Source organism: Colobus angolensis, unplaced genomic scaffold (assembly GCF_000951035.1).
Source record: "Colobus angolensis palliatus isolate OR3802 unplaced genomic scaffold, Cang.pa_1.0 Scaffold153, whole genome shotgun sequence".
Taxonomy (NCBI): domain Eukaryota; kingdom Metazoa; phylum Chordata; class Mammalia; order Primates; family Cercopithecidae; genus Colobus; species Colobus angolensis.
The window spans coordinates 6,133,014-6,143,512 of record NW_012114633.1 but is presented as its reverse complement, the minus strand read 5'-3'; the positions used below and the strand labels follow the sequence as shown (position 1 = coordinate 6,143,512).

General features: G+C 30.9%; 1 protein-coding gene across 3 annotated transcripts in view; it reads right to left on the bottom strand.

Moving 5' to 3' along the window:
• Window positions 1-1,117: 1,117 nt before the first annotated feature.
• The window catches only part of CALCRL (calcitonin receptor-like), a 103,832-nt gene continuing 94,450 nt past the window's right edge, over window positions 1,118-10,499 (bottom strand). For all 3 annotated transcript variants that reach the window (XM_011936489.1, XM_011936490.1, XM_011936491.1), the window contains 3 exons: window positions 9,805-10,023; window positions 9,614-9,655; window positions 1,118-4,397 (listed from right to left, as the gene is read on the bottom strand). In XM_011936489.1, coding sequence (XP_011791879.1) covers window positions 4,182-4,397; window positions 9,614-9,655; window positions 9,805-10,023 — 477 coding nt within the window. In that variant the 3' untranslated portion in view covers window positions 1,118-4,181. The remainder of the gene's footprint in view (window positions 4,398-9,613; window positions 9,656-9,804; window positions 10,024-10,499) is intronic.

Below are 10,499 nucleotides of genomic sequence, written 5' to 3'. Positions count from 1 at the left end.
GAAACATTGATACATGCCAAAACATGAAGGAATTTTAAAAACATTGTAAGTGAAATCATTTAGCCACAAAAGGTCACATACTATATGATTACATTTGTATGAAAGTCTAGGGAAATCTTTTGAGACATAATGTAAATTAGTTGTGTTTATAGCTGGAATGAAAGTGGGGATAGAGGGATAGAGAAGTGATGGCTAAAGGATACAGTTTCTTCTCAAGGTCATAAAAATATAATGAAATTGACTGGTGATGGTAGCATGTCTCTATGGATGTATTAAAATATACTCTACTAATATACTAAAAACGGCTTTGAATATGAAATATTATATGATATGTGAAGTATATCTCAGTGAAGCTGTTAAAACATGCAGTATGGTTCTAGATTTGTAAAACCTGCTTGAGGAGGTCTATATTGTAATTAACACTCTCATATACCTGTCTCAACAATAGGCCAAACCTTATGAAACTAGCAATATTTTTAATCAAGAATATTCTTTCTTGGAGATTAGTATAATCACAAGGAGGAGAGATTGTAAGAAAAAAATGTTTTGCCGTGTAATTGACAGTAAATAAAATGTGTTCTTAAAAAAGAAAAAAAAGAAAAAAGAAAAAAATGCAAGTGTTTTAAATGGGAGTTTTTTCCAGAAGACAGATAATGATGTACATTATTCTTGATCATAAAAATAAAAATTAATTATTAAGTGGAATGCAACTGATTATTGTTCTAAGGATAGCGTGGTTTTGCACTTACTTATAAATTTATTTCAGCATTTTTAATATTCTCATATAAGTGTGATATTTTGAATTCTCCTTTAAATTGTTGTAACATCTTACTTGTTCCTTCATTAATTAATGAGTTAAACAAAATCTTTTTGAAACATTTTTCATTTTATTTGTGTGAGAGCCGTGAATATGCCCTCTTTAAAAATTACCTTTAAATACTTATTTTTCTTTCTAATATTTAAACAAAACTACAAAATGAAATATAGTAGATAAAGGAGATGAATTTCTGAACATCTTCTTATTTTGAGACATCCTTTTTCTTCTTTCAGCATAAGAAGGAGTTTGCATCCATTGTAGTATATTTGGATTTTTTTAGTTTGGAAAACAAATCATGACTTTTTCTTAATTGGTTTATTGAATTCATTTACTGGTTTACTGAAGACTTTAAAGAGGGCAAAAGAGATATTTTGTTAAGAGATTTGTTAATTTTGAGAAGTATCCCATTGATTAATGTAAGAATTATGTTTATAAATTAGATTATTTGGCACTCTAGTAAATATCAATGGAAATAAACTTTAACTCATAACTTTAATATTTTCATACAATCAAAAATAGAGATATACTCTAAGTAGGCATAACATAAATTGTTACAATTGATCAGAATATCTTGAATATATTTTTACAGATAACTAGTGGTTTCTACTAGCAGATTAAAACCAAGAGAAAATTAAAAGTAAGTTCACATTTTAAAAAATTTATAAGCAATAAATACAGCACTACAGCCACCACTAATTCTATGTACATTGGATTACATTTAAACAAACACTGCATTCAAGAATGAATATTTTATGAATAAATGCATTGGAAATTAACTTTAGGAAAGAAAATGACAAATTAGAATTTAGAAAATTAAAATATGACTTTCACAAGTAATCACAGTAAAATGACAGATCTACATTTTAGAAGCGAGAAATTCTCCAAATTTATTTTTTGACAACAAAGAAGTTTGCTTTAAAAAAGTGTCAGTTTTACTTTGCTTTATGAGTATGATACAAAGATATTAAGTAGCATTCAACTTTTGAGGAATCTAACATTTAAAATTATTCTAAAAATATGTGGGTACAAAACTAACAGTGATTAAACATGAATGACTGCTACTCCTCAAGACTTTACAACAGATAAACCCTGGCTATAAAATAAATCTGATCTAGAATTAATATTATGAAAGCACAACAAAAATACTTGAAAATTACATGTTCATTTTAATATAATCTCTGATAATTCAACATTTCGTAATGTCTACTGTCAAGATGGTTGACTTGACAGTTTGTCTAGAAGGCTGATATATGTCAACATGGTCAGCAAAGGATTTAAATATGGGTCTTTGAATAATAAATAGCTAACAATTGAGTTTATTGAAATGAATTTTTGTATAATGTAGGCAGTTGAAGGTCCAGGACAGCCTGCGTTGCTTTCTATGGCAGCTTGCTATGAAATTCATGTTTGAAACAAAACAATACTTTTTCATGCATAAATTATGAATGTACTGACAAGACCATTCTATATGTTAATTCTTACTCATTTAGATAATTTTTCTTAGCAATTTCAAATGAGTTCTGAACTCACCATCTATTGACAGCTTAAGAAACAACTTGTGATGAGTAATTCATTAGTTTCATCCATTTTAAGCAGATTGCCACACTTAAAATACAGATACACATGATTTTCCCAAAATTGACTTTTACTAATTGAAGTCATTCTTGTTCTTCAGAGATTTCAGTGGAAAATAACATTAGAGAAACTGAATCCCATATAAATTTCACTTGAGTTCATTAGCAAGGTTTTCTTCTATCTTTATTTAATAAGGTCTGACAATAATTCAATAAGATCTGACAATCATTTTTTCTCAATGATATATTCAAGTATTTCCCTGATTTGTATTATATACAGTAGCTCTATTAAAATATTAAAGCATTGTATATGATATATATTGTGTCCCTCTATTTTTTTATATTTCTTGAATAACCTGGGACATTTCCAAAGCTATGTATCTTCATATAGTGAAAGTCAGTAAAGTAATATTTTAATGGGGTAAAATCTATACAAGTAGCAGATTGGTATTTATCACAGTAGTTGTTTAAAATTTCTGGATTAGAATGTGAGTTCATTGTCAAAATGAAAAAAGAAATAATGTCAAACACACCTATTATTAAGGTATGAGTCATCAAAACAAATATATTCAATAAAATAGTGACCTTGTGTTTTTAAAATAAATATATCTTATGGTAGATGTTTCTGTTCTCTTAGTTCTCAGACTTCTGATGCTGGCATCTGGTTGTCTTTAAAATAGTCACCAAATATAGAATTCCAGACTCTATTTTATTTAAAAAATCAGCCCAGATACAGTATCAGATATTAACATGCATACATTGTTGCATTATATATTTGCTTTAAAAATTACCTAGGTCGTATGTATTTGATTTGAGACTGTAAAATAAAATAGTGGAGTATTTACACGCTCATTTTTCACAATTTCTTTTTACAAAATTCCAAGAAAATAAGAAATCCTTCATTGATTTTCCTTATATAAAATGATTGCTAATTTGTTTCTACAGTAGAAATGGAAGGGACAAAATGTATATTTACAGGTACGAATTCCCTCCCACTGTGTGGTAAAACAGGAAGAAGTTGACAAGGTGTTCTGTAGCATCAACTAAGATGTTTTCTTAATGATCTAGAAGTAGGATTACATATTATACATCCTGTTCATCAAATGTCGACAATGGATATGCCACAAGATATAACCGATGTGTCAGCAAATGAGTAGATCATAACAATTGTACTCAGTTGCTTTTCATAGAGAAAAGAAAGCCAGCAGGGATAATTCACTTCTGGTATTGTCCATTTGAGAGGGTCATTACAAAAAGACTACAGCACTCTCTGAGCAAAAAAAAAAAAAATGTGAACTGCCCCAATCAAGATGGGATAAAGAGTTTTAAAACTAAAAGCTAATTTTCCCTTCATGTCTATAGGCCTTAGCTAGGTCTCTTGGGGCAATAAGGGTAGAATCATGCCCAACATGTATATTTACTTTTACAGTCATTTGTTTGTGAATTCATGCAATGGTGTGCTAGAGCTGGCTTACACCAACTCAGAAAAGTTGATTGTGCTTTTCTCCAATTCCACACTTGGTGATGTCACATCAGATATAGTGGGTTAGTAGTGTCACATCAGGCATAGTGGGAGTATTTACTAACAAACATTACAAACCAGGATTTCTTTTTTCCCACTTACAGCTGGATGCTACACTCTTATCAACACACTACCAATTTCATGGGAGGATTTTCTTTATGATATTCAAAAAGCCATTTAATATTGAAGTCTTCTGGCTTTAGAGTCATGGATCCAAGTCCTTGAGTTAGGAGTGGCACAAAACAGTCAGACAACCATCCTTCTATTTTCAATTATATAAATTTTCTGGTTTTAAGACAACATTTTCAATATCATGGATGCTTTTCCCATTTAAGTGTTCACTAGGACAGTCATGACTGTAACCTGGACCGTCACTGATTGTTGACACTGTGTAAGACGCACTACGAAGAGCTTCTGAGTTGGAAAAGCTGTTTCCAAATTGAATTTTGTATTGATTCCAGTTTCTTCTCAGAATTGCTTGAACCTATCGATCAAAAAGAAACAGAAAGAACAAGAGCAATCCATTAATTGAAATGAAGACACTGTTTTGGAAGCACAATTAAATAGGTCTTGGAGAAGAGCTTTTTTAAAACAAGTTATGTTAATTAGTGAATAATATAGCTTCATTTTATTTTCTTACTTAATTTAAAAAATTAAGTGTACCATCTTTACATTGGGAAATGTATTACAATTACATCATACTTTACATTCCATTGATATTTTTCATGCCATGTTTTGTCTTCAAAGCTTTTATAATGCGTATGTATTCATTATTGCCAAACAAACAGGTAATCTGGACCCCCATTTACAAGATTTCATGTACAACATCAAGTTTTATATTAATGTCTTTATTAATAGAATGAGAAGACAATTCGTGACAGGATTAGAGAAAGACATACAAAAGAAAAGAAGTTAGGATACGGAGAATACAAATCATCATCAGCAGCAGCAGCAGGGCAGTAGCAGCAACGTTTGTTTTTGAGTGATTCGCATATGCCAGAAATTGCGCTACATTCTAAAAAAGGGAGCATGATATTTGTCCTCATGGAGCTTACTACATAGAGGAAGGAAAAGTGTTGAACAAATAATTATAAATCTGGTGAATATTGTGAAAAATAAATTTAGGAATGTAACCATTCCACTTTTACATATTTGAATCCTCTTCTGCTGAATGAATTTGCAGTTTAATGATTTCCTTCCCCTCTGTTTGAAGCTAGAGATCAGGGGTAGGTGGGTCCTACACAGTAAAATACTGGTCATAATCGAATGTAAGGTGCGAGAGTGAATTTTCTTCACTGTCAGTCAATGGGCACAAATGAGAATATTTAAAACCATCTCTAGCTCAAGTACCTGGACTTTTTCAGGTCTGATGAGTGGGCACACTGGCTTGGAGCAGCCTGCTTCTAGGTTATGAATGTGTTTGCCAAATCCCTGTGACCCAATCTATATCTACCCAGAGTGGGTTTGCTTTGAATGGTCTTCCCCAAGCTCTCTATTGTTCTTTGGCTCTTTCAGTGCTTTTCCAAAGGCAACCTGAGCATCTCACAGCAATTTTCTGGTAATTCATTTTCTACGTACTCATGTATAATTGTTTAACTTCCTACTACTTATATAGAATTCCTCAACTTTCTCTTCACCGTATCCATGTACACAAATCAATATTAAATCTTTAGAAAGGGTTTACTTCTTTCTTGTTATTTCTTAGTCTAATGGGTTAAAACACACACACACACACACACACACACACACACATAAAACCTCAACTCCTGCAATTACAAACATTCTATAGAAAATAGGTATTCCAGGATGTCTGCAGCTTTACAGGATACTTCAGAGTTCCTGTTAAAGTATCTTATATTCTGTCACTTAAACCCAAAGTTTATTGTCTCGTTTCATGTAGAAAAAAAGAAGGAGCAAAATAAAGCCAACAATGTATTTAGGTAAAATTAAATGAGGTATTAAAATTACCAGTTAGTTTCGCTCTACGGTATAGTTCCAAAATTATATAATTAAAATGAAATTACTTCATACTAAAAGTTACATTATGATGAAGTTCAGTAACTTCAGGACTTTCAAGTTCAATTAAAAAATATATGGTAAACATATCTGAAGAAAATAATTTATATTCATGTAAATGTGCTTTCAAAATAAAAGCATTTATAAGGCAACAAATTTATTTATCTTGCAAAAATTAAACTTTCCTCTCAATTTAGTAATGTAATTCTAAATCCTCCAAATAAAATATCTAAATTAAGATAATTTAAAAGTAACATCTGCTATGTAACCACCTCAAAATCATGAGCAAACTAAAAATTGAATGGCTTCAGACTGTGAATTTTAAATACATATTCAGAGATTCAAAATAAAAATGACCATTGACCAATTATCTATATACATCTGATAATAAATATTTTTATCGTAATTTTTTGTTTCATAAATTTCTTCTCATTTTGTTACTAAATGCTGAATTGGTTGAGTACATAAACATATAGTTTCTGGTTGAGGGGAAGTGGCATATAGCTTTGTATAAAAAATTCTGTATAATGGTTGAGAAAAAGCTGACAGAAAATAATATCTTAGCTGTGAGTCTCGTACTTATAGTCCTAAAAAGGAAAGCTTAAATTCAATTTGGAAGGAAAATGGCTATTGAAATATATGACTGTTTGCTCTTAAAATATCTACTTTGATTAAGGTCATCACTCTATTTCTTCCTTGCAACTAAATCATCAGAAAAACCATAGAAAGCCAATTTCCTGAACTGTGGGGTCTTACTATAGTTAAAAGTAAATCTAATTAAAGATCCACAGGCCTTGTAGACTTGTTTGTTTATGTTATTTGCTCTAAGGATGTTACATTTTTCTTCTGCTTCCTCTAATACAATATCACACCTGTTAAATATGACATTAAAGCAGTTACTCTTAATAAACTTTTAATGAGAAAAAAATCAATGGGGAAGAGTAACAAGCAAACTTCCATTGTAAGGGAAGATAGCTGGGTGTTGTTAAAGATATGAATGTTTTTATTGTTTATGCGTGACCATGATATAAGTAGTAAGGCAAATGTTTAGAATGTGACACTACAACTTTATATACCTATTAATACCCAATAAGGAACCAACTTTATACTCCTTAATGTGAATCAATATGAAGCTTTTATAAAACGTCTGCCTAGTTCTCATTAAAGGATTTGGGTTTAATTGTTCTCAACAAATCTTTTTTGAACATCTGATGGAATATCTACCCTCAGGTGTTGTTAAATATAACCTTCTGATGACTAGAGTCCTTAGTTTATGATCACAGTGCACATTTTTGTCTGAGGGCACTAGGGATAAAATGAAAGTAATCCAAGCACTTGTTAAGCCACATTTATTTAACTAGTGAGAAATGCTAATAGCAAGATGGTGGCTAAAAAGTACATAAAAGGTGGGAAAGAAAAAAACACAAATATTAAACTAAGGGCAGGCATTTGACCTAATATGGAAAACAAGAAGGAAACTAAGCCTGAGCAAATGATTTTAAGAAGTGCATGACATAGTTGGAACAAAATGAATTTGGCAGTTGTTTCTTCATGTTATGAGAGTGGGAAAAAGTAAGAGGCATTGAGACAAAAAGGGAGGGATCATAGTATTTCTTAAGTTGAGAAATGAATCATACTCAAGCAGGGATTTTATCTCCAGAGATGAAGAAAAGGAACAGATATTAGAAATGTTGTGAGGAACCGAAAGATTTGGCAAGAGCCTAGCTCAAAGATTTTGTATTATTGTAATTTTCCAATGTCAAAATTTTCTCAATTTTAGGACATGGCAGAAGATCAAGGTTCTGTGTCCCTTTTGTTTACACAGATCGAGTGTAACAGGAGTGTTAGGCATTACTTTAGATATTCCCTAGGCACTCTTTCTAAATAAAATGGCCAATTTGGGATTTTGATCCAAAATGATTAATGTTCCCGTTTGCACATGTATTTTTGAAAATAAGTGATTTGACAAATCAAATAATGAGTATGCTGAGTATCTAATGAAGTGGGGCATGGTGCTAAAAACTTTATCTTTATTAGCCTGTATTTATTTTTCTGAGACCTGTGTAGAGAACTTGCTTTAATTTCCCTTTAAGAAAGATAGACACAGGCTCCTAAAGTTTGCCAGCATTTGCCAAAGTATCACAGCCAAGATGAAAAGTAGCATCTTTAGTGTGTAAATGCATTGCTGTGTGTATTCTACACTGCTTCCTATTACAAAATATTTTACTAGTGAGTGTGTTTTGAATATTTAAAAATTACTTTATAGAATTAATATCTGTTTCTGTAGATACAGAGGTCTACCTTTCCTATTTCATGCATGTTCTTTACCATGTTGTCCATATCACTCTCATCTATATTTAATTATTACATCCTATAGAAGTAGCATTTAGGATTGTTTAATTCAGTGTATATAACATTAAATTTATAGAGGTATATAATAAACTCTATTAGAATTTTACTATCAAGCAAATGATTTATCTATTTTTTGTAACTGCATTCTCTGTCTATGCTTCTCATTGATTTCAGAAAATGTTGCTCTTGTCTTCTGTATAGCAGAAGAATTATGGAAGTACCACTTAAAGATATTAAATATAGTCTACAATGTGTGACAATTCTACACCTTATTACAAATAAATAAATATAGATAAATAAAATAATATAAATAAATACCTATGTGTTGAACTTGAAATATATTTTAATTAAAAACTAAACATTAAATTTTATTATATGCCAAGATGAGGAAGTAAAAATATTACTTAAGTAAGAGCAAATAACATGTTATAGTTTTTCAATGATGTGTGCATGATTTCCAATGTTCATTTGTTTTATAGGAATGGTTGTCATAGGTTATACCAACTGGTCCCACGTGTTTCCCATCTGAAGCTTTATGATAAGCTTCATAGTTATCAAGTGTCTGTGTCTCACTCAGCTGCTGTCTGGATTTCTAAACTTTGTTCAATTTTTCCAAAATCCTCCTACAGGTTAAACTGTGTTGAGCAGATTAAAAACATATAAAGAGCTAAGTCATCAAAGCTCAAATTATTGAGCTATAACACATTTGTATGCATAAGAGATATGTTACCAGTTTTCAAAATGCCTGAAACTTCCCAAGTAGGAAACACATGGATAAAAATCTAGAAGTATTGAAGAGTACATGGTCATGTTATGAATTAGAGCATTCTCTTCTCAATTTCCTAACCCACTGAATTTCTTCCCTGTATAACCGAGAGTTTAATTTTTAAAATCCTTTTGTATTGGCCATAAAGTTGTTTCCACAGGCTACATTGTAAGACAGGCAAAAAAGAGATGATCCTATTTCTTATTTCTTATTTCTTATTTCTTATTACAGTGTATGTTCTATGAGATTTGGGATTGCCTAGCACTGTATCTGGGGAAAAGCTCAGACTTAATGGGACTCAAAAGGTATCTCAAAAGACTAGATGAATACCTTTTGAAATATTTTTAAGTGAGGTTGACTTTTCCCTAGCTTTGAACTCCAGTATGACCTGAGCATTTGAGAACCAGAGTTAAACTTAAGGTAAGAGATTCTATGGTTCTTTCCCTGATGGAAATAGAATTTAATATAGTTGTTCCTGGGGAATTTATAATTTTATCTCATTTAAATGCATGGATAGATAGATAGTAAATATAAAATAATAAAAGGAATAAAATCAATTACCATACCTCTCCATTAAAGAAGCAGAAAATGGTAGAGACCAAAAGACCCTGTAAAAGAAAAATAGAATGATCTGAATCCAAATGGAAAGATACATGTATTTGTAACCAAATAGCTGTACAAGTAGGAGTAAAACCAAAGCTATATGTATATTTAATACGAAACTTCTCAAGCTGCCTTCTTAACAAGAATGCCATACCTGGAAGTGCATAAGGATGTGCATGATGTAGTCATATACCTCCTCTGCAATCTTTCCTTCAGGTCGCCATGGAATCAGCACAAATTCAATGCCAAGCAAGGGCACCAAGATAAGAGTAGCTCTCACAGCTTTCATGTAGAGATTGGATTCCGCTTGGTGTGTAACTTTTAACTTGGTGATGAGAACACGTACAATATTTAACAAGAAAAAAAGATTCACCTAAAAACAAAATAAAATGGCATCTGAAAAACACTTCATATTTAATATTAAGAAGCATTATTCAAGTATCTCCAATTGTATAAATCTGAAAATATTGTTAATATACAAGAATATTTTAAAGGGTATTATTGCCTAAGATATTAATTTATATATTTGGAATTGTGATTTATCAATTTAACAAGTATATCAGTTTTATTAAACAAGTTTATAAAAAGTAAAATTAAATTATGGTATAATTACTGTGGAACATATTCAGTTGAGGAATATTTCAGTGTTTTTCTCAGCTCATTTTCACATGCAATTAAAAAAATTCTGTGGTCTAAAATCTAAAGCTTTTGATCATTTTCAAATCAAAGATAATAATTGTTTATAGAAAAATGCTAATTTTTAAAGAATTCACACACTTTCAGGCACTGAAAGACTGAACAATCCTAATCTTTCCAAGAATAAAAGCGAGTAAATCAGTTGCCAATGGC